General features: G+C 39.7%; 1 protein-coding gene across 3 annotated transcripts in view; it reads right to left on the bottom strand.

The window, feature by feature from the left end:
- LOC136881008 (cell adhesion molecule 1) overlaps positions 1–26474 on the bottom strand; it is a 415404-nt gene that overhangs the window by 91191 nt on the left and 297739 nt on the right. For all 3 annotated transcript variants that reach the window (XM_067153585.2, XM_067153586.2, XM_067153588.2), the window contains one exon: positions 11718–11926. In XM_067153585.2, the coding sequence (XP_067009686.2) occupies positions 11718–11926 (209 nt within the window). The remainder of the gene's footprint in view (positions 1–11717; positions 11927–26474) is intronic.

Raw genomic sequence — 26474 nt, 5'->3', positions numbered from 1 at the left:
GAATGTATTCGTAACAGCTAAACCCATACTAGCACAGAAGTCCAGCAAACGCTTCCCATTCCCATTAGCTTCAATATCTTCCCCACATTTACCAATCACCCTTTCGTATTCTTCAGTTCTATTCCCAACTCTCACATTGAAATCACCCATTAGCACTATTCTATCCTTGCTCTTGACCCTGACCACGATGTCACTCAATGCTTCATAAAACTTGTCAACTTCATCCTCATCTGCACCCTCACATGGTGAATACACGGACACAATTCTTGTCCTAATTCCTCCAACTGACAAATCTACCTACATCATTCGCTCATTTACGTGCCTAACAGAAACTATGTTGCGTGCAATGGTATTCCTGATAAAGAGCCCTACCCCACACTCTGCCCTTCCCTTTCTAACACCCGTCAAGTACACTTTATAATCTCCTACCTCTTCCTCATTATCTTCCCTTACCCGAATATCACTTACTCCTAGCACATCCAGATGCATCCTCTTTGCTGACTCAGCCAGTTCTACCTTCTTTCTTCCATAAGCCCCATTAATATTGATAGCTCCCCATCGAATTCCATTTCGTTCGCCAAGTTGTTTCCAAGGAGTCCCTCGCCTGTCAAACGGGAGTGGGACTCCGTTACTCCCATAGGTCCGAGGCTTGCTTAAAGTGTTCTGAGCTTGGTAAATTCATGAAGCAGGATGCTGCCCTACTTGCACTAATAATAATAATAATAATAATAATAATAATAATAATAATAATAATAATAATAATAATAATAATAATAATAATAATAATAATAATAATAATCGTAATTTATTCATCGTGTCAGAAGCGAGAAACATCCCATTAAGGAGAGAATAATACAGGCCGTATATACGAGGGGCGTACTATACTATTTATACTTTATTTTTTGTACTTCCGGGTATGGTTCACATTTCACTTTTGAAGGTGGTGACGTGTAACTAGTATGGTAACAATTTCATGAATGCTGTTCTCGTACTTTCCTACTGTCTTATTCCGTTAAATGTGATCCTGAGGTATGCAGCGACTCAATATGACTCATGGGCAGAATATTGCTGAACCTACAGTTTACTGATAGCATTTGCTCTCCAGACACAAGCAGAGCCGTTCTTATGGTACTTCATCTGCAAATTTAGCTTAGATACATAGTCTTGTGATTCAGTTTTCGTTGTCTCTAGCCATCACAAGCCGCGTATAAAACATTTCGTCCGGGTAATCAATTTTCAATAAGGGTGTTTGGCCAAAAGTATATTTAAGGTTGTACGATCGAATCTAAACGTCCTATCATTTAACAGAGAACTAAAAATTCCTTTTCTTAGACTAGTGTTTTAGCTAAACTCTCTTCTATCCAAAATTTCTGATTTCACAACTTCCTATTATTATTATTATTATTATTATTATTATTATTATTATTATTATTATTATTATTATTATTATTATTATTATTATTATTATTATTATTTATAGCTGCAGGCCTAAGCCTGTCTACGGCAGGGAAGAAGTGCTTCTAGCCTTCATACCTCACCTTCATCTTCACGTAACACTTATACGACGGACTGCCGTTTCCACGTTTTCCAGTTAATCGAAACTCACCTTTTCCTTACTTGTGCCAGGTTCCTCACTTTCACCTGCCCTATCCGACCTCCCCTGGTCAACTCTTGTTCCGTTCAGTGTCCGGCGGGATTAGGTCACCTACACTAACGATACACAGCATATTATGCCATGTATGCTCGTCATTTTCTAGACGGAAAATATTCTGGTACGCGAATTACTCGTGGAAGATCAGATAAGTGACCTGCTTGGTCTCTGACCTTAACCTCCTGGAGTCTTTTCTTTTGGGTTACCTGAAATGCACTGTCTATCGAGATATTTCTAAAACGCCAGAGAACATGAATTGTGCGTGATATTAGCGGTCTTCAGTAGAGAACACTAGAAGATTCACTTTAGTCATTCATCCAGAGATGGAACTTGTGTATCTGTAACGATGGTCACAGCTCTGAACATCTGACCTGAACGGTATGCCCCGCACAGTACCTATATACAGTAGATAGTACTATAAACGGTCAGTAGATATCCCATATTCTATGTTATATTTAATATTCATATTATGAAATATTTACTTTCCTGAATGGGTCTTGAAGAGCTGCAGTAACTTATAAACAATGAATACACCGAACCGTTCAATAAACTGATATTTATACTCACATCTCGCTAATAAGTAATCTTATAAGGCTGAATACTCAAATACAGAGCGGCAATATCATGCCGTACTGTATCGTGCAACGCAATTGTGCTGCAAGGCATCAAATAACGGATCTTCATTAACCTTTCTGTGTCTATTTTTAAAGATATGTTTGTTAGAATTTACATTGCTGAGTAGGACTTGACAAGTTTTACTGAACTTCTGACCAATAAATACTCTAGTGCCATTTAAGGAACTTGTGCTACTAATCTGACCTGACTAATAAAGTACTATTTCCCCCTTGCAATTTAAATAACTTTTGTATTAAACACCTTTTCATTTGGACCTCCGATACGGAGATATTGCGGATAGTCAAGGTATGTGGGCAACTTATATGCTACAGAATGCCCGAGAAATGAAAGAGCAAACCGAAGGGGTTAAAACCAATTTCTGAAAAGGAATCGCGACACACTTAGTTTCAAAATACTGCGAGTTAAGGTTTCGAAGACACATTCCATTGAAATTGCGTGATGTGTCAGGGGATGACAACACACTGTAGCCAAACTCCAGCGACAGACTTTCGGAGGTTGTTCTGTGATATTTTTTGAGCATATTGGTACCAGGGACCCGTGGCCTCCAGTGGTTTGTTACAAAGCAATAATGTAATTATGATTTGTTTCGTTACGTTACCCGAATCATCCTTATTTCTGTGAAACTACCTTCATATAAGTGAAAATGCCTGTAATATGCAATAACCAAAACGAACAACACAAAATACAGAGTAACGCAACAACCCCCCACAGGAAACACGAACACTTTTATCACAGTGTGTTGTTACTCTTTGTGAATAATAATAAAATATCATAAATAAAATTACTCAAAACTTAATAAAATACTCGAAATAAATTAAACTAATAAAAATAATTCATCGAACGTCGGTAGTACGTGCGCCAGGGTTCACCAGAATGGATACCTTGAATTTAGATAGAGCATGATATTTCTTTCTCTCCCAGGGCGTGTACATAAAAGATGCATACTGGTACATCTGCTTCATGCCTTACCTAACCTTCTGAAAACCACTAAATAGGTAGGAACTGCACCTAGGTTCATCAATAATTCCACTGTTTCTAAAATAACTAACTATATCCTCAATAAAATCCGTGCATGAGCACCTCATCAACGCACCAAAATATACATATAATAACCACACAATATATTGCCGGAGGTCTCCATATTTACAACAACAACAACAACAATGAAAACAGTGGGAAAGCGAAAGCGTGGACCAATCTACCGTTTGCAGTTAGTCCGTCAAACAATGCACATATATGTAGATTAGTACCCATCACTGTCATTGTATCAATACGACATGCCGATTCTTAAAATCGGCACTTATTATATCACACAGATAGTGTATCTCATAATACCGTGTTCACTGACTCTAAAACACTTGTTTTAAAGATATATTCACTAAAGCAACACACGCTTGTCGTTCCTGGACATAAATTATGGAAAGTCTGAGATAGCTTTCACCAACATATAATATCAGGCCACCACAAGAGATACAATACACAGTGCCTAAGCACTCCACAGTTTGTAGGTCAGTCACGTTTCACAACCATAAAAGGACTACGTGCCACGAACGTTTGAAGTCCACTCCAGTCCAGTACAGTGCAGCAGTGTCACTCCAGTACCGTATCAGAAGTTGTAAGTATACCAGTGTCTCCTTGCCGTATCCTCACATGCCTAAATAGACATCAGCTTTCTCCTTCCTCTGACATGATCCGCCTAGAATCATCCTGGCCAGCCAATCATGAGTATATCCTCCAGTCAAGACCGCGCCCTGAATCTCTTCCTGGCCCCAAGACAATAACACCATCAACGAACACTAGGGGGTTTCACATGATCATCGGAACTTGTCGACTACAATAACAAGTCCATCTCATCGGACTTTGGAATATACACATGAGTCATATGAATTTCCTGATTTCTGATAGCAACGATTTTCCCAGCCGTTGTAAAAAACAAATTACTAATACCACATATGGATACCCCCAGCTTAAAAATATTAATGACAAAATATACAACTGAAAATAATAATAATAATAATAATAATAGTAATAATAATAACAAAATCGAATACTGACAATAATATCTCTCAATTCTACATATAGTGCGAGGGTGTGATATATTACTATCACAGTGTTCAGTATGTTCTCTCAGTGTACTGTACAGTATAGTACGTAACCAATGCAAAAGTGTTCCCTTACAGATATTGTTCAAAGTGTCGACTACCATGATCATGGCATTGTTGGATTCCAGCACGTTAAGGAATTCCTGACGGAAAACATTCCGGCACCCCGGCGTTTTTCAGTGCATTACAGGTTCAAAGCTAACTGGGCAACAAACCAAACGAAATTCAATTACTATGTAATGAGCCACCGGAAACCATGGGTCCAATATACTCAGGACGTAACACCGAACAGCATGCAAAAGTCTGTCGGTCAAGTTCGGCTTCACCCTGTATAAATTTGTTTTTGCTTATGCGAAATCTACTTTCCGAAATATGGTTCTGTATCTTGGTTTACACTCTGTACATACCGCGTGTATGCATAATTTTTTGCTGGTTTTTGTGGTAAAGAAAACACGTAATTATCAAGGGAAATTCATTTTTTGCTTTTTCAAAATATTGGCCATCGTATTCTACACACTTCAGCGATCTTTTAGGTAAGTTATGAATACCATGCCAGAAAAACTGCTTGTCTTTTGCAACAATCAATGCATCGAGCAATTTTCCAACGTCATAGAAATTTCTGAAGTGCTGCTCTGTGAGCGCGTGGCCTATTGATGGGAAGAGGCGGTAGATGGTAACCGGTTGGGGAAGAAGGGTGGGTCCCATCCAAGCGATTTCAAGGTGCCTTTCACAGGTATTGCTCTGTGAGACGGCGCATTGTCGTGTAACAAGTTTTCCATGCCTTCCGGTCCATTCCGGTCGTCTTTCGATCAATGCGTGATTTAGAGTAATCATTTGTTGGCGACGGCGTTGTGCATTAATGGTTTCGCCGGGCTTCAAGAGTTCATAATACACAATACCGCTCTGGTATCACCGGCCGGAATGATTTGGTGGAACCATATCTCACATGTTCCAATCAATGGAGCGTGTTCACCATATGTTTCTACCAGCAAACGATGACTTTTCACAGCCTTTTACTTTTCATTAAATAAGAAAAACAATGCGTGCCGCAAATGTTCTTTATCAGGTACAAAAATCGATATGATCAGTGAACGATACAACATAGACGCTAGTGTTTGGCGGACTCAACTTGTGTGTGTTGGTAGGTTAATATCAGATAAACAAACTGACGTACGTGTCAAATTCATACGCTGCGTACTGTTCGCTGGCGCCATCTCTCAGTGAAATCGGAAAAGATTTATGGATACACCTGGTACATACACACACACACACCAAACAGCCATAACAGTGAAACAGGCCACCTATACATTATTTTCTTTGTGCAGGTACGCTGTAATTGGGGGCAACATAATACCGTTGTGAACAACGAAACTGTGACACTTGAACGGACAGACACTTGCACGGAGGTGGAATGTGTTGAAATTTGCACGGAACAACAAACATTCCCGGAAATTCCTAAGCGGGTATGTCATACAGTAACACTTGTACGGAGGCCCAAGGAGAGTTGCAAAGCAGAAGCAGGGGAGGGGAATACGAACGTGATAGATAGATACAACCTGTGACAATAAAGTTCGGTGAATGAAGTCAGAACGTTCGATCCAGCAACACTGGTGACACGCAACGCTGCACCTGCGTAGCAGCAGGTTTTGACCACCTGCTCCCAACGTTGTTCAGTTGAGCATCGTGTGTGTGCCGTGTAAGACGTGTTTGACACAGTGCGTGTTTAGTGCGTTGATTCTGAACTGCGAACAGGAGCATGAACGACCAAAATATAAATTTACAGTTTTGTTTTAAGCTTGGCAAGACACAGAAAGAATCGCATGCAATGCTGAAGTGTGTGTACGACTGGCTCGCCCGTTTCCGAGGAGGCCGGGAAAGTGTTTCTGACAACCCCCGTAGTGAAAGACCGGCGACCGCCGTTAGTGACTAAACCGTTGAGAAGGTGAAGACATTAATTACGAACGATCGGCGATTAACTGTGTGCATGATAGCGGATGAATTGCAGATTAATCGTAAATCCGTGCGACAAATCGTTACCAAGAAGTTAGGGAAAAGGAAAACGTGCTCTCGTCTTGTGCCATATCACTTGACTGACGATCAGAAGCAGGCACGTTTAGAGGTTTCACAGGATTTTGTCGAAACGGCGGATACGACACCAAATTTCTTGAACTGTGTCGCCACTGAGGATGAAATCTGGTGTCTCAGGTACGACAATTAAACGAAACGGCAAAGCATAGAATGGCGTGCTCCGGGATCCCCGCGACAGGAAAAAGGTCAGAGCCGAAAAATCACGCATCAAAAAGATGCTCATCTCCTTTCTTCGATAGTCAAGGCATTGTTCACAAGGCATTATCGAACGAAACGTGACGAGGCTTTTGAACACCATCCCAAAGGAAGCCTTCTTGCAAAGTTTTCAGGACATGTATCGCCGATCTCAGCAGTGCATAGTTATGGGAGGGGACTTTTTCGAAGGACAGTAAGGTCACTGCCGTGCATTGTTCATCTATGTTGAAAGTGCAGGCGTATTCACCGAACTTTATTGTCACAGGCTGAAGATGCCTTTAGATTTCATTAAAGTTAGTACATAGTGACCACTAGTGTTCCGTGTTGAACTGGTCATAATTCGTCGCTGTTCGTGCAAAAGGTCATATTATCTCCCAATGCACTTCATATCCATTATTTTCTTGAAGACTGGTCACGCCTCCCAGCTTGATATGGATATGCAGTCGATCAGGACAATATTCGTTGTGTTCATTTTCTTATGCTTACGTGTAAAGTAATATGGACCTTACCGTAACGCACTCTAGGAATGTATCTTTGCATGGCTTATTTAACCACTCCTACAGTACAATGTACTTAAAGTCCATTTTCCTTTACACGTTAGCATACGAAAATGGACACAACGAAAATTGTTCCGATGGACTGAAAATCCATATGTGGCTGGAAAGCGTGACCAGTCTTAAGGAAAATAATAAATAGGAAGAGTATTGTGAGATATGACCTTTTTCCCGAACAGCGACGAATTGTTCTACAGCTATGGAGTACACCAAGATCACCAAGGAGAATCCTTTGTTGATTTACAACGGACATCAGTACATTGTGGTCTATACCAATAAAGATCAACTGACGTATTACCTCGTAGATTTCAACAAAAGTAAATGTAAATAAATAATAATAATAATAATAATAATAACAACACTAAAGATTTACGTCCTGCCAACTACTTTTGCGGTTTTCGGGAACGGCGAGGTGCCGAAATGTTGTCCCGCAGGAGTACTTTTAAGTGCCGGTAAATCTACCGACACGGGGCTGACTTATTCGAGCAGTTTCAAATACCAGCGGACTGAGCCAGGATCAAACCTTCCAACTTCGACTCAGAAAGCCAGCACCTTAACCGTCTGAGCCACTCAGTCAGGCTCTAAAGGAGGAATAACAAGAAAGGTAATATAGTTTTTAGCGAAGCAAATCGTGTTTAAAATCCGGATGAAGCGAGGTAAACAGAGAGTATGATTTCAATAATTCACACCAAGGAGGTAGGCCAGCTCTTCAATTGAGGCTATGGTAAGTACTGTACGTGTCTATTAACACCGGAATATATGAAAATCGAATTTCAGTGCAAGACTCACTCCGTGCAAATGTCACCGTCATACTACTGACTCACCAAGTACTATTAGAGTGAAGGGCTCCATGCAAGTGCCACACCGTGCAAACGTCACCCTCATACTACTGACTCACCAAGTACTATTAGAGTGAAGGGCTCCATGCAAGTGTCACCCTCATACTACTGACTCACCAAGTACTATTAGAGTGAAGGGCTCCATGCAAGTGTCACCCTCATACTACTGACTCACCAAGTACTATTAGAGTGAAGGGCTCCATGCAAGTGTCACCCTCATACTACTGACTCACCAAGTACTATTAGAGTGAAGGGCTCCATGCAAGTGTCACCGTCATACTACTGACTCACCAAGTACTATTAGAGTGAAGGGCTCCGTGCAAGTGTCACCCTCATACTACTGACTCACCAAGTACTATTAGAGTGAAGGGCTCCATGCAAGTGTCACACCGTGCAAGTGTCACCCTCATACTACTGACTCACCAAGTACTATTAGAGTGAAGGGCTCCATGCAAGTGTCACACCGTGCAAGTGTTCCAAACCCGTGAACAACACATAATGTAGACATGTTAGAGCCACGTTCCTTCAAGACTGTGTTGTCGCAGGCCCGTAATATTTATGTATGTACTTCTTTATTTAATATTTATTTATTCATTTATTTATTTATGTATTTAAAAAGCACAAGATACACTTACGCTGAGCTCATTTCACTTATACAGTCAACAGACGAATTAACAAATGTAACAATAATAAAAATAATAAAAATAAACGGAAATACGTCAATGTCCAACCGAAGTCAATTGAAGACAACTTCAAAAATTACAACACACACGATTTCTACAAGACCTTTGCGAACCAAATTAAAGGATATTCCCCACAGAACCTTTGCTTTCGGAAGCACGATGGTAAACTAGCCTTGACAAATAAGGAAAACTGCCAAGAATTAGCTACATATTTTTCACAGCTTTTAAATTGTGCAGAACCCAAAAAGAGATTACCGAAAGTACAGCCAGAAATCATACCGGAAAATTCGTCACCACCAACTCAAGAACAAATTTATTCACATATCGAGAAACTTAAAGACAACAAAGCATCAGGGGAAGACGGAATTGTAGCTGAACTTCTGAAAAATTTAGGCCCAAATTCACTCAGAGAAATTACACGAATAATCCAAAACATTTGGCAAACCTAAAAGCTCCCGAATGACTGGAAGATTGCTCTAATCCATCCACTACATAAAAAAGGCAGCAAGTTAGAAGTAAACAATTACAGAGGAATCTCAGTTGTATCAGTCACATACAAAATACTAAAAGCCTGTCTCTTGCATAGAACACAACAACAATTAGAACCCAAATTATCAGAATTTCAAGCAGGATTCAGACCAAACAGGTCATGCCCAGAACAAATTTTCAACCTCAAAACCATACTTAAACTACGAGCCCTCAGACAAAAGCCTACAGTATGCACATTTGTAGATTTCAAAAAGGCCTATGATTCGATAGACAGACCCTCACTATTCCAAATTCTAGAAGAGAGAGGACTAGATCCCAAAACCCTAGAACTCATAAAACAAACACTAACGGGCACAAAATCTAAAGTGAAATTTATGGGAGAAATTTCAGAACCCTTCGACATTCAAACAGGTGTGAGACAAGGTTATGGACTCTCTCCTATTCTGTTCAACGTCGTCCTAGACAAGGTTATGGAAGAATGGGAGAAGGAACTCAAGAAACGTGAATCTTGGAAACCGATCCGATTGGGCTTTCCCAAAAACAACCTCTACGTACCATACCTTGCATTTGCGGACGATCTGGCAATTTTAACAGAGGATGAGGAGACTGACATCAAGCAGCTTGAGATACTTAAGGAATCTGCAGAAAAAGTGGGACTACAGATTTCATTTGAGAAAACAAAATTCTTCTGTTCAAAGACAGATATCACGAGCCTGAGAACAAAATACGGTAAAATCGACCGGGTCTCGTACTTTAAATACCTCGGAGAATTCATCGAACCGACAGGCCTTGAGAAGATCTCACAGCAAAACCGACTCCTAAAAGTCAAGAAGGCATTAGGGTTAGTTCAAGACATCTACAACAAAAAATGCATGTCAAGACAGACAAAAATTCGGCATTACAACACAGTCATAAAACCAACAGTCCTTTACACAAGTGAAACATTGCCACTTAACAGTAAACAAGAATTAGAAGAAATAAAAAAGCAAGAGAGTAACATCATCAGGAAAATCCTAGGAGCAAGATATACCCAAGATGGTTACAGGCTACAATCAATCAAAACAACAGAAAAAGTTTCAAACATTGAAATTGGCATTAAGAAAAGATGAATGAAATTCTTTGGACACCTCACAAGATTACCAGAAAATCGACTGTCAAAAAGAATATTAAATTATGTTAGCTCACTTAAGAATTCAACACCTTGGCTGGACGAACTTCGAAAGGACCTCAAAAACGCAAACATATGTGCAACAGACATTTTAGAAAGAGACACCTTCAGACACAAAGTCAACAAGTGGGAAGTTACATCAGAGCAACCAAAGCAAAAACAGTGCAGACGGAAATGGTCGTAAGAACGTAAACAAGCCTTCTCAGAGAGAATGAAAGCCTATTGGAAGAACAAGAAGAACCCAAAGAAAGCTTGATTGAGTTGTTTGCTTAACGTCTTCCATTATTGGGAGAATACGCTAATAATAATAATAATAATAATAATAATAATAATAATAATAATAATAATAATAATAATAATAATAATAATAATAATAATAATACAAAGTAAAAGATAATTAAATATAACAAACATAAGAAATGAGTGACAAGACCACGTATGTGGCCTGCTAATAACAACTGTCCAAATCGAAAACCGTTACAATGTATGTGTTAATACCCAAATCGTCGTGGGTCAAGGTGGAGGTATGAACACTACAAATCAACTTATTAGATATTTTACACCCCTCTGGAATATACTTTTAATCGATGCTATATCAATCTCTTCTCTCTTATTACTGTAATAGTGTTAAAGAGAGTTGGGAGGCGGATTAGGAAAGGTCGCTGAAGTACTAAGTGCTGTGTGTGAGGAATGTGGATAATGTCTTTGACTGTTGTGGAGCGGGAAGGAACGCGGAGAGAGAAGAGTGATACAAGACGATCCGAGCGGTAACGCCCATTTAAGAGGAAACTCGGGTCAGCTGCCTGTCGCCTGATGTGCAGCGGTGACACATTTATTGCCCTTAATACCTGCTGCGTAGACAGATTTCTGAGCTTGGGGATTCTGTTCATTATACTTGCAGCAAAGGAGGACACTGTTCTGTCTAACTGGTTAATATTGGGGAGGGAGGCTGTTGTCCAAATTAGAGAACAGTAGTTCAAGAGAAGTTGAATGTTCGTGGGGAAGAAGATCAGTGGTATCAGAAATGTCTGTGGAACGGTACAGAATGCCTAGTAATTTCATAGCCTCGGTTGTATATGAAGCAACGAACAATAAATTGTGACCGTCCTTCCATGCGTGGAAATGGAATGAGCTCAGTCGATCACTAAAGATCATTATCAGGAAATTAATATCTCGCCATATCTTTATGCCTGAACTGCAAATAGTACACGTCTAACTTATAGGTCGTAATTTCGTGTCAGGGTGTTAGAGTACTACTCAGTATAATTACAAAAGGCTTCATAATTAGGATTTATGATGACTGTTAACTCACATCAACATGGAGTCCCTGTATGGGGAAGATTTTCATGGGAGGATCTTCTTTGGGCGTAAAGCGATAGAATTCTCTTCTCCCCTTGTACCACTTTACAGAGTAGAGTGAGTCTCCCTCGAGGTTGAAGTGGCAGGACAAAACCGCTGAATCTCCACGAAGGATGGCGATCGGCACAACCACTCGTACATCCCGCAGACCCAGACAGCCACCTAAACACAAGAGATAGAATACAATATTATTCTCCACCAATCACTAATGATTAAACTTGAGGAGGAGGTTGATTCATCCATATAATATTAAAAACAATAATAATAATAATATAATAATAATTTCGTGTGGCTATTTCTAGCCGAGTGCAGCCCTTGTAAGGCAGACCCTCCGATGAGGGTGAGCGGCATCTGCCATGTCTAGGTAACTGCGTGTTATTGTGGTGGAGGATAGTGTTATGTGTGGTGTGTGAGTTGCAGAGATGTTGAGGACATCACAAACACTCAGCCCCCGGGCTAATGGAATTAACCAATTAAGGTTAAAATCCCCGACCCGGCCGGGAATCGAACCCGGGACCCTCTGAACCGAAGGCCAGTACGCTGACCATTCGGCCAACGAGTCGGACATAATAATAATAATAATAAATTAGAAGTACTGGGAAGAAAAAAATATACGGAGAGTACTCGGTCCACTGAGAACTACATATCTCTGGAAATCAAGAAGCAATGATGAAATATACCGGAACATAGAACACGTAACAAATACAATTCGGAAGAGGCGATTGATATTTTTTGGACATTTGGACAACAGGTTAACCAAACAGATCTCCAAATATCTTTGTAACACGAAGTCAACAACAACCTGGATTCATGAAGTCAAGAAAGATTTTGAAAGAAACAATATAAGGGAAGAAAAAACAACAGATAGAGAGAGAGAGATTTTTAGAAAGAAAGTATTAAGAATGGAAGGATTCCAAGGTTACGAGAGAAAGAAAATAGGCTCAAAATGGTTCGAAGAGAGGAAAGGGAGCCATAGTGAGCAGATGAAGGATTATTGGAGGAGGAATAAGGAATAACAAAGGATGAAGCATTGAAATAGTCTGATGGTCTCTAGAAGACGCTAACAGAAATAATAATAATAATAATAATAATAATAATAATAATAATAATAATAATAATAATAATAATAGCTTTACGTCCTACTAAGTACTTTCAAGGTTTCCGGAGACGCCGACATGCCAGAATTTAGTCCCGCAGCAGTTCTTTTATGTGCCTCTAAATTTACCGACACCAGGCTGACGTATTTGAGCACCTTCAAATACCACCGGACTGTGCCAATATCGAACCTGCCAAGTTGGGGGTGAGAAGGCCAGCGCCTCAATCATCTGAGCCACTCATCCTTGCATATTAGGGACAATCAAAAAGGTAGGGCTAGAGCGAGTGTTAGTGATGATTAGCTATAGCTTGTGAAAGTCTAAGGGAATAACCCTAAGAAGATATTGAAGAGAATTAATGAGAATAGTAAAATACAGTTTAAGGTCCTTCCGTGATGAATTTACTACTCTAGAATAAAGGATACCTAGAATGGCAACTACATAAGAATGAAAAATGGCTACAGCTGATTATAGCACATTAAATGCCGTATTAAATATATCAGTCTGCCTCTGTGGTGTAGTGGTTAGTGTGATTAGATGTCACGCCTGAAGGCCCGGGTTCGATTCCCGACTCTGAAACGAAATCTGAAAAGTGGTACGAGGGCTGGAACGGGGTCCATCCAGCCTCGAGAGGTCGACTGTTTAGAGGAGGGTTCTATTCTCACCTCAGCCATCATCTAAGTGGTTTCCCACTTCTCCCCCAGGCAAATGCCGGCATGGTACCTACCTTAAGGCTACGGCCGCTTCAACCACTCTTCCTTGCATATCAATTCCAATCCACCCATCCCCCACAAGAGCCGTGATCAGCATAACAGGTGAGGCCGCCTGGGCGAGGTACTGGTCATCCTTCCCAGTTGTATCCCCGACCCAAAATCTCACTCTCCAGGACACCGCCCTTGAGGCGATAGAGGTGGGAGCCCTCGCTGATTCCGAGGGATAAACCAACCTTGTAGGGTAAACTGATCAAGAAAGAAAGAAGGAAACAAAGCAAAATTAAACATATCAGGGTATTCTTTTACGTGCCTGTAAATCTACCGACACCGGGCACGTTCAAATATCATCAAACCTGCCAAGTTGGCGTGGGAAGGCCAGTGCCTCAACCGTCTGAGCCACTCATCCCGGCATATTAAGGACATTCCAAAAGGTAGGGAGAGTACACACAGTTACATCGTGTTTTAGTTCAAACTGCATAACATTTTCCTAGCAATGATGTGCTATAAAAATTAAAGACATATTATGTATTTATTTATATCAAGAATATCTTAAAACATGCTTCGTTCGCTAGCCGTGGGAAGTCCTATTCGAGAAAAACGTCCCTCAAAAGTCGTCGAATATCCATCTTTCCTTTATCTGTAAACTAGGGTCATATTAAAGGTTTTAAATCATACACTATTTTATGGGATATCTACAATGTTTGCCTGCTGCCATTTCTTGATGGATACAGTACTTTTGTATCTATCTCTTAGCACAGGCCAGAGTAAAGTGTAGCTTTCACCGAAGTCCCAGTCTCATCCATGGCTGTGACAATATGGAAGCTGCTGGGGTATGGGTGGTGCTGAGTAATGGCATTCAGAGCACGACTAGTGCATCTGCGTGTTATGGAATGTGTTGCTCATAGGGTCAGTCGTGCTGCAATAGTACTTTCTGACCCAGTGAGGAAAGCAATGGCAAACTACCTCGCTCCTCGTCTTGCCTAGTACGCCTCATTTTGGTGCTGCCATTGGTTTTTGCGGTTTCCTTATAACCGCATAACCTTTGGTGGTGCTATTTGAGGATCCAACCAGCCTCTGGGCTGATGACCTAACAGACAGACATATCTACAATATTGAGCGAATCTAGCTGTCAGAAGAAGATAAACGTGTATCTTGACCGCGCAGTTAGTGATTCATTCGAATACTTGCCTGGTGAACGAATCAAATTTGAAAACGCTCCATTCTCACGATGAGTCATATTTTAAAAATAATCACATTTCTTCCTCCAAAGCTAGATACATATATAAGTCAATATAGCTTCACTTTAAAATAAAGGTTGGTATGTTCGCTTATGAATCCCTTCGTAACGTTACTGGAACTAAGAACAGATATCTGATATCGTTAACGGCTTACAAGTTATTTGTGGTGAATATTTGGGCTGAGACTCTGTGTTCTTCTTCTTCTTCTTCTTCTTCTTCTTCTTCTTCTTCTTCTTCTTTGGTTCTCTGTCGCTACTTGACACGATCATGTGTCTGGTCAAGGTGCAGACCTCTGATTTTGTGACCTTCATACAATGTGTCAAGCCAACACTGTATCGGTTGATCTATTGGTCGTTTCCCGGAAAGGGAATGTTGAACTTCAATCATAGTGGATAGCAGAGGTTGATAATATTTTCAAAATACGTTGAACCATTTATATTTTTCGGACATGTTATTTTCGGACATATTATCGGTACTGTGATACATATTTTTGGGTTCGTTTCGGCCTACCAGGAACCACGGGACTCGTCTTAACTCTTAGGTATGGTCTTCTGCTTTTCCTTTGCCCAGTATGCTTTCATTTTCTGGCTGTGTGCCTGCTTCCTTCCATCCGTCCATTTAGATCTGGTGGTCCCTGTTGTTACTATCTCTCCACTACATATTAAGTATTATTCCTACCTTCGGCTGCCGCATTTTCTTCGACCGCTCTGCTGCGGCCTTTCACTCTCTACTGCTGTGATCGTCCGCTGTCATATACTCTGCTGAACATGTGACTATGACGTCATCTCCCTCAAGACGCTGCGATCTTCGCCTTCTATGCCGCGCGTGCCTATGCAACATCAATGGACACGTGATTGTGACGTCGTGTTTCTGGAACGTGCTGGCTTTGTTTTTCCGTATATATCTAGACATTTCATAGTGCTTTATATTCTTGGGCTCCACCTCTCACAAATGAGTCTGTCTTTGTATCGGAGTGGTGGAGTACCGAACATCTGTTCTAATACCTGCCGAGTGCTTGGTGACCAAGAACTATGAACTAGTTATTTGGACTCTACTAGGCTATCTGGCCTCTACCCACTTTTGCTCTTGCCAGCTTATGCCGGCGTTTAAAGTTATGCTTGCAGACTCCATTCTTCTTTTATCTAATACGGACTTTGCTTTGGACAATGAGAACTGTTATCTAAATAACTTACATGGCCTGTTTGCGACGTGTATTACTAATTCCGCACTTGTGAGACTTCTTTTGTAAGTACTATCCGCCCGAAATGAATCTCTCCTATAGTTTCGATTCTTTCCCTTTCCTTTCTTTGTATTTTTCTTCATTCTTACCCAGCATTCATTCACTGGAGTTCTGTAATGATTAACTATACTCATATTGCATCCGGTTTTCACCCTTCGTAATTATTTTCTTAATGTTCATTAAACTGTTGGATATTGTAAACGTGGCATATTTCGCTCACTTTACGAGCTTTCTTTTTTGGTATTGTTAGACAAAATTCTTATCTTGTGTTCCCTGTCTTATGACAGATATTCACGTATTCTACTTGTTGATTGTTAAATATTTTTATTTACTTTGTTTATATTTGCTTTTCTCTTGTCCCTCTGGGTGCTCTTTACCTTCTCGTTGAGCGCTTGGTTACTATCACTTAATTCACTCGTACGCTGCTTTTCTACTTTATCACTGTTAATATTTATTTACCCTAATATTACTTATCGCCAGTCTGCTAGCAAAGCGTCTACTACTGCCCATAGTTCATTATACTGTATTCTTTTTGCTTTTGAGGGACTGTGGGAAGACTCCCTGTAGGATGGCCTGTCGATATTGAGATCGTTCTCTGCGGCTTCTAGTGAGATGTGTAGTTCCTCTAAGTCCGATTTTGCTGAGTTCATCCCCTTGGACGTGGAAGTTTTTCCCCTACTTGTCACCGATACTTTATTGTAAAACAAAATACTTTTATGTAAGGTAATGCAATGGGTAATAACATGCATGTTGTGTCGTCATGTTGATCCAATATTTGTCTTAGTGACGAGAGGATGTAATGACCATGTAGTTTGATATATTAGTTGCGGTGACGACAAATTTAGGACGTGATGTTTTCCACATAAGTGTAAGGGTGATCTATCTATATATATAAAAGCAAGTCGGGCTGGAGCGATGTATATATAAATATTTAAAAATGAAAAAAGACGTGAATTAATGAGGCACTTCCAGAAATCTCAGAAATTCGAAACTTGGTACGAGGGAAACTGATGACCCCAGGATCCCTAGAAAAATCGGAAATTCTCAAAATTCCCTGAAGGGGGCACGCTGGGGGGGCTCAAATTTTGGGCACAGCATAAGAACACAGTCGTATAGTATATCCAAAACGATAACCTATAGGTTTCGTGGGCTTAAAAATTTTCGGGAATTTCCTCATTTTTATCCCCTATCCCCCCAAATCAAGATGGCGGCACAACCTGCCAGACGAGGTAGACAATTGAAATTTGGTGAAATTATAGCTTTTGGTCCCTAACCGACGGGAAAATTCCAAGATGTTCAAATTCTTCACTTTTTACCCCCAAAGATATCGAAATATGAAGGCAATTTTAATGACTGTGCAGACATTCCTTTTGAGCTATTTTTTGGCTAAACGGTAAGTCGTATCACAAAACGGATGGCACAATGTCCCTTCAATTCGGAGTGATCTACAACTTTGGTCCTGTGACATTTTGTCGTATCTCTCTCCCTTATACGTTAAATTTGGCCGTATTTAGGATTGTTCGTAAATTTGGTGATTTTTACAAGTATATTTCATTGTTTGACACACTTATAAGAATGATAGGATCATCGCGTTAGGTGCGCACATTGGCACAATTATGGGACATATGTGTACCAAATTTCATGATTCTAGCTTATACATAAGTAGGCAAAACGTAATGTAAAATGTTAAAAATGCACCCAAATTTCACCCTATTCAAATTTTGAACACAATTTACCCCCTTAATATGGGAGATACGAGGATATGGTTTAGAAACAAACATGTAGAGCGATAAATGAGGCGTCTGATAGCGCAAACCGTTTCTTAATATCATAAACCGTTTAGGAGATATGAATCTCGAAGTGGAAGTCTGCACTTTTCAACGTGCTCATGCTTATCCGTCATCTATATATATAAAAGCAAGTCGGGCTGGAGCGATGTATATATAAATATTTAAAAATGAAAAAAGCCGTGAATTAATGAGGCACTTCCAGAAATCTCAGAAATTTGAAACTTGGTACGAGGGAAACTGATGACCCCAGGATCCCTAGAAAAATCGGAAATTCTCAAAATTCCCTGAAGGGGGCACGCTGGGGGGGCTCAAATTTTGGGCACAGCATAAGAACACAGTCGTATAGTATATCCAAAACGATAACCTATAGGTTTCGTGGGCTTAAAAATTTTCGGGAATTTCCTCATTTTTATCCCCTATCCCCCCAAATCAAGATGGCGGCACAACCTGCCAGACGAGGTAGACAATTGAAATTTGGTGAAATTATAGCTTTTGGTCCCTAACCGACGGGAAAATTCCAAGATGTTCAAATTTTTCACTTTTTACCCCCAAAGATATCGAAATATGAAGGCAATTTTAATGACTGTGCAGACATTCCTTTTGAGCTATTTTTTGGCTAAACGGTAAGTCGTATCACAAAACGGATGGCACAATGTCCCTTCAATTCGGAGTGATCTACAACTTTGGTCCTGTGACATTTTGTCGTATCTCTCTCCCTTATACGTTAAATTTAGCCGTATTTCTGGATTGTTCGTAAATTTGGTGATTTTTACAAGTATATTTCATTGTTTGACACACTTATAAGAATGATAGGATCATCGCGTTAGGTGCGCACATTGGCACAATTAAGGGACATATGTGTACCAAATTTCATGATTCTAGCTTATACATAAGTAGGCAAAACGTAATGTAAAATGTTAAAAATGCACCCAAATTTCACCCTATTCAAACTTTGAACACAATTTACCCCCTTAATATGGGAGATACGAGGATATGGTTTAGAAACAAACATGTAGAGCGATAAATGAGGCGTCTGATGGCGCAAACCGTTTCTTAATATCATAAACCGTTTAGGAGATATGAATCTCGAAGTGGAAGTCTGCACTTTTCAACGTGCTCATGCTTATCCGTCATCTATATATATAAAAGCAAGTCGGGCTGGAGCGATGTATATATAAATATTTAAAAATGAAAAAAGACGTGAATTAATGAGGCACTTCCAGAAATCTCAGAAATTCGAAACTTGGTACGAGGGAAACTGATGACCCCAGGATCCCTAGAAAAATCGGAAATTCTCAAAATTCCCTGAAGGGGGCACGCTGGGGGGGCTCAAATTTTGGGCACAGCATAAGAACACAGTCGTATAGTATATCCAAAACGATAACCTATAGGTTTCGTGGGCTTAAAAATTTTCGGGAATTTCCTCATTTTTATCCCCTATCCCCCCAAATCAAGATGGCGGCACAACCTGCCAGACGAGGTAGACAATTGAAATTTGGTGAAATTATAGCTTTTGGTCCCTAACCGACGGGAAAATTCCAAGATGTTCAAATTTTTCACTTTTTACCCCCAAAGATATCGAAATATGAAGGCAATTTTAATGACTGTGCAGACATTCCTTTTGAGCTATTTTTTGGCTAAACGGTAAGTCGTATCACAAAACGGATGGCACAATGTCCCTTCAATTCGGAGTGATCTACAACTTTGGTCCTGTGACATTTTGTCGTATCTCTCTCCCTTATACGTTAAATTTAGCCGTATTTCTGGATTGTTCGTAAATTTGGTGATTTGTACAAGTATATTTCATTGTTTGACACACTTATAAGAATGATAGGATCATCGCGTTAGGTGCGCACATTGGCACAATTAAGGGACATATGTGTACCAAATTTCATGATTCTAGCTTATACATAAGTAGGCAAAACGTAATGTAAAATGTTAAAAATGCACCCAAATTTCACCCTATTCAAACTTTGAACACAATTTACCCCCTTAATATGGGAGATACGAGGATATGGTTTAGAAACAAACATGTAGAGCGATAAATGAGGCGTCTGATGGCGCAAACCGTTTCTTAATATCATAAACCGTTTAGGAGATATGAATCTCGAAGTGGAAGTCTGCACTTTTCAACGTGCTCATGCTTATCCGTCATCTATATATATAAAAGCAAGTCGGGCTGGAGCGATGTATATATAAATATTTAAAAATGAAAAAAGACGTGAATTAATGAGGCACTTCCAGAAATCTCAGAAATTCGAAACTTGGTACGAGGGAAACTGATGACCCCAGGATCCCTAGAAAAATCGGAAATTCTCAAAATTCCCTGAAGGGGGCACGCTGGGGGGGCTCAAATTTTGGGCACAGCATAAGAACACAGTCGTATAGTATATCCAAAACGATAACCTATAGGTTTCGTGGGCTTAAAAATTTTCGGGAATTTCCTCATTTTTATCCCCTATCCCCCCAAATCAAGATGGCGGCACAACCTGCCAGACGAGGTAGACAATTGAAATTTGGTGAAATTATAGCTTTTGGTCCCTAACCGACGGGAAAATTCCAAGATGTTCAAATTTTTCACTTTTTACCCCCAAAGATATCGAAATATGAAGGCAATTTTAATGACTGTGCAGACATTCCTTTTGAGCTATTTTTTGGCTAAACGGTAAGTCGTATCACAAAACGGATGGCACAATGTCCCTTCAATTCGGAGTGATCTACAACTTTGGTCCTGTGACATTTTGTCGTATCTCTCTCCCTTATACGTTAAATTTGGCCGTATTTAGGATTGTTCGTAAATTTGGTGATTTTTACAAGTATATTTCATTGTTTGACACACTTATAAGAATGATAGGATCATCGCGTTAGGTGCGCACATTGGCACAATTATGGGACATATGTGTACCAAATTTCATGATTCTAGCTTATACATAAGTAGGCAAAACGTAATGTAAAATGTTAAAAATGCACCCAAATTTCACCCTATTCAAATTTTGAACACAATTTACCCCCTTAATATGGGAGATACGAGGATATGGTTTAGAAACAAACATGTAGAGCGATAAATGAGGCGTCTGATAGCGCAAACCGTTTCTTAATATCATAAACCGTTTAGGAGATATGAATCTCGAAGTGGAAGTCTGCACTTTTCAACGTGCTCATGCTTATCCGTCATCTATATATATAAAAGCAAGTCGGGCTGGAGCGATGTATATATAAATATTTAAAAATGAAAAAAGACGTGAATTAATGAGGCACTTCCAGAAATCTCAGAAATTTGAAACTTGGTACGAGGGAAACTGATGACCCCAGGATCCCTAGAAAAATCGGAAATTCTCAAAATTCCCTGAAGGGGGCACGCTGGGGGGGCTCAAATTTTGGGCACAGCATAAGAACACAGTCGTATAGTATATCCAAAACGATAACCTATAGGTTTCGTGGGCTTAAAAATTTTCGGGAATTTCCTCATTTTTATCCCCTATCCCCCCAAATCAAGATGGCGGCACAACCTGCCAGACGAGGTAGACAATTGAAATTTGGTGAAATTATAGCTTTTGGTCCCTAACCGACGGGAAAATTCCAAGATGTTCAAATTTTTCACTTTTTACCCCCAAAGATATCGAAATATGAAGGCAATTTTAATGACTGTGCAGACATTCCTTTTGAGCTATTTTTTGGCTAAACGGTAAGTCGTATCACAAAACGGATGGCACAATGTCCCTTCAATTCGGAGTGATCTACAACTTTGGTCCTGTGACATTTTGTCGTATCTCTCTCCCTTATACGTTAAATTTAGCCGTATTTCTGGATTGTTCGTAAATTTGGTGATTTGTACAAGTATATTTCATTGTTTGACACACTTATAAGAATGATAGGATCATCGCGTTAGGTGCGCACATTGGCACAATTAAGGGACATATGTGTACCAAATTTCATGATTCTAGCTTATACATAAGTAGGCAAAACGTAATGTAAAATGTTAAAAATGCACCCAAATTTCACCCTATTCAAACTTTGAACACAATTTACCCCCTTAATATGGGAGATACGAGGATATGGTTTAGAAACAAACATGTAGAGCGATAAATGAGGCGTCTGATGGCGCAAACCGTTTCTTAATATCATAAACCGTTTAGGAGATATGAATCTCGAAGTGGAAGTCTGCACTTTTCAACGTGCTCATGCTTATCCGTCATCTATATATATAAAAGCAAGTCGGGCTGGAGCGATGTATATATAAATATTTAAAAATGAAAAAAGACGTGAATTAATGAGGCACTTCCAGAAATCTCAGAAATTCGAAACTTGGTACGAGGGAAACTGATGACCCCAGGATCCCTAGAAAAATCGGAAATTCTCAAAATTCCCTGAAGGGGGCACGCTGGGGGGGCTCAAATTTTGGGCACAGCATAAGAACACAGTCGTATAGTATATCCAAAACGATAACCTATAGGTTTCGTGGGCTTAAAAATTTTCGGGAATTTCCTCATTTTTATCCCCTATCCCCCCAAATCAAGATGGCGGCACAACCTGCCAGACGAGGTAGACAATTGAAATTTGGTGAAATTATAGCTTTTGGTCCCTAACCGACGGGAAAATTCCAAGATGTTCAAATTTTTCACTTTTTACCCCCAAAGATATCGAAATATGAAGGCAATTTTAATGACTGTGCAGACATTCCTTTTGAGCTATTTTTTGGCTAAACGGTAAGTCGTATCACAAAACGGATGGCACAATGTCCCTTCAATTCGGAGTGATCTACAACTTTGGTCCTGTGACATTTTGTCGTATCTCTCTCCCTTATACGTTAAATTTGGCCGTATTTAGGATTGTTCGTAAATTTGGTGATTTTTACAAGTATATTTCATTGTTTGACACACTTATAAGAATGATAGGATCATCGCGTTAGGTGCGCACATTGGCACAATTATGGGACATATGTGTACCAAATTTCATGATTCTAGCTTATACATAAGTAGGCAAAACGTAATGTAAAATGTTAAAAATGCACCCAAATTTCACCCTATTCAAATTTTGAACACAATTTACCCCCTTAATATGGGAGATACGAGGATATGGTTTAGAAACAAACATGTAGAGCGATAAATGAGGCGTCTGATAGCGCAAACCGTTTCTTAATATCATAAACCGTTTAGGAGATATGAATCTCGAAGTGGAAGTCTGCACTTTTCAACGTGCTCATGCTTATCCGTCATCTATATATATAAAAGCAAGTCGGGCTGGAGCGATGTATATATAAATATTTAAAAATGAAAAAAGACGTGAATTAATGAGGCACTTCCAGAAATCTCAGAAATTTGAAACTTGGTACGAGGGAAACTGATGACCCCAGGATCCCTAGAAAAATCGGAAATTCTCAAAATTCCCTGAAGGGGGCACGCTGGGGGGGCTCAAATTTTGGGCACAGCATAAGAACACAGTCGTATAGTATATCCAAAACGATAACCTATAGGTTTCGTGGGCTTAAAAATTTTCGGGAATTTCCTCATTTTTATCCCCTATCCCCCCAAATCAAGATGGCGGCACAACCTGCCAGACGAGGTAGACAATTGAAATTTGGTGAAATTATAGCTTTTGGTCCCTAACCGACGGGAAAATTCCAAGATGTTCAAATTTTTCACTTTTTACCCCCAAAGATATCGAAATATGAAGGCAATTTTAATGACTGTGCAGACATTCCTTTTGAGCTATTTTTTGGCTAAACGGTAAGTCGTATCACAAAACGGATGGCACAATGTCCCTTCAATTCGGAGTGATCTACAACTTTGGTCCTGTGACATTTTGTCGTATCTCTCTCCCTTATACGTTAAATTTAGCCGTATTTCTGGATTGTTCGTAAATTTGGTGATTTTTACAAGTATATTTCATTGTTTGACACACTTATAAGAATGATAGGATCATCGCGTTAGGTGCGCACATTGGCACAATTAAGGGACATATGTGTACCAAATTTCATGATTCTAGCTTATACATAAGTAGGCAAAACGTAATGTAAAATGTTAAAAATGCACCCAAATTTCACCCTATTCAAACTTTGAACACAATTTACCCCCTTAATATGGGAGATACGAGGATATGGTTTAGAAACAAACATGTAGAGCGATAAATGAGGCGTCTGATGGCGCAAACCGTTTCTTAATATCATAAACCGTTTAGGAGATATGAATCTCGAAGTGGAAGTCTGCACTTTTCAACGTGCTCATGCTTATCCGTCATCTATATATATAAAAGCAAGTCGGGCTGGAGCGATGTATATATAAATATTTAAAAATGAAAAAAGACGTGAATTAATGAGGCACTTCCAGAAATCTCAGAAATTCGAAACTTGGTACGAGGGAAACTGATGACCCCAGGATCCCTAGAAAAATCGGAAATTCTCAAAATTCCCTGAAGGGGGCACGCTGGGGGGGCTCAAATTTTGGGCACAGCATAAGAACACAGTCGTATAGTATATCCAAAACGATAACCTATAGGTTTCGTGGGCTTAAAAATTTTCGGGAATTTCCTCATTTTTATCCCCTATCCCCCCAAATCAAGATGGCGGCACAACCTGCCAGACGAGGTAGACAATTGAAATTTGGTGAAATTATAGCTTTTGGTCCCTAACCGACGGGAAAATTCCAAGATGTTCAAATTTTTCACTTTTTACCCCCAAAGATATCGAAATATGAAGGCAATTTTAATGACTGTGCAGACATTCCTTTTGAGCTATTTTTTGGCTAAACGGTAAGTCGTATCACAAAACGGATGGCACAATGTCCCTTCAATTCGGAGTGATCTACAACTTTGGTCCTGTGACATTTTGTCGTATCTCTCTCCCTTATACGTTAAATTTAGCCGTATTTCTGGATTGTTCGTAAATTTGGTGATTTGTACAAGTATATTTCATTGTTTGACACACTTATAAGAATGATAGGATCATCGCGTTAGGTGCGCACATTGGCACAATTAAGGGACATATGTGTACCAAATTTCATGATTCTAGCTTATACATAAGTAGGCAAAACGTAATGTAAAATGTTAAAAATGCACCCAAATTTCACCCTATTCAAACTTTGAACACAATTTACCCCCTTAATATGGGAGATACGAGGATATGGTTTAGAAACAAACATGTAGAGCGATAAATGAGGCGTCTGATGGCGCAAACCGTTTCTTAATATCATAAACCGTTTAGGAGATATGAATCTCGAAGTGGAAGTCTGCACTTTTCAACGTGCTCATGCTTATCCGTCATCTATATATATAAAAGCAAGTCGGGCTGGAGCGATGTATATATAAATATTTAAAAATGAAAAAAGACGTGAATTAATGAGGCACTTCCAGAAATCTCAGAAATTCGAAACTTGGTACGAGGGAAACTGATGACCCCAGGATCCCTAGAAAAATCGGAAATTCTCAAAATTCCCTGAAGGGGGCACGCTGGGGGGGCTCAAATTTTGGGCACAGCATAAGAACACAGTCGTATAGTATATCCAAAACGATAACCTATAGGTTTCGTGGGCTTAAAAATTTTCGGGAATTTCCTCATTTTTATCCCCTATCCCCCCAAATCAAGATGGCGGCACAACCTGCCAGACGAGGTAGACAATTGAAATTTGGTGAAATTATAGCTTTTGGTCCCTAACCGACGGGAAAATTCCAAGATGTTCAAATTTTTCACTTTTTACCCCCAAAGATATCGAAATATGAAGGCAATTTTAATGACTGTGCAGACATTCCTTTTGAGCTATTTTTTGGCTAAACGGTAAGTCGTATCACAAAACGGATGGCACAATGTCCCTTCAATTCGGAGTGATCTACAACTTTGGTCCTGTGACATTTTGTCGTATCTCTCTCCCTTATACGTTAAATTTGGCCGTATTTAGGATTGTTCGTAAATTTGGTGATTTTTACAAGTATATTTCATTGTTTGACACACTTATAAGAATGATAGGATCATCGCGTTAGGTGCGCACATTGGCACAATTATGGGACATATGTGTACCAAATTTCATGATTCTAGCTTATACATAAGTAGGCAAAACGTAATGTAAAATGTTAAAAATGCACCCAAATTTCACCCTATTCAAATTTTGAACACAATTTACCCCCTTAATATGGGAGATACGAGGATATGGTTTAGAAACAAACATGTAGAGCGATAAATGAGGCGTCTGATAGCGCAAACCGTTTCTTAATATCATAAACCGTTTAGGAGATATGAATCTCGAAGTGGAAGTCTGCACTTTTCAACGTGCTCATGCTTATCCGTCATCTATATATATAAAAGCAAGTCGGGCTGGAGCGATGTATATATAAATATTTAAAAATGAAAAAAGACGTGAATTAATGAGGCACTTCCAGAAATCTCAGAAATTTGAAACTTGGTACGAGGGAAACTGATGACCCCAGGATCCCTAGAAAAATCGGAAATTCTCAAAATTCCCTGAAGGGGGCACGCTGGGGGGGCTCAAATTTTGGGCACAGCATAAGAACACAGTCGTATAGTATATCCAAAACGATAACCTATAGGTTTCGTGGGCTTAAAAATTTTCGGGAATTTCCTCATTTTTATCCCCTATCCCCCCAAATCAAGATGGCGGCACAACCTGCCAGACGAGGTAGACAATTG

The sequence above is a fragment of the Anabrus simplex genome, chromosome 9 (assembly GCF_040414725.1).
Source record: "Anabrus simplex isolate iqAnaSimp1 chromosome 9, ASM4041472v1, whole genome shotgun sequence".
Lineage (NCBI taxonomy): Eukaryota > Metazoa > Arthropoda > Insecta > Orthoptera > Tettigoniidae > Anabrus > Anabrus simplex.
The sequence above is the reverse complement of the archived record's forward strand: the minus strand, read 5'-3'. Positions and strand labels throughout refer to the sequence as shown.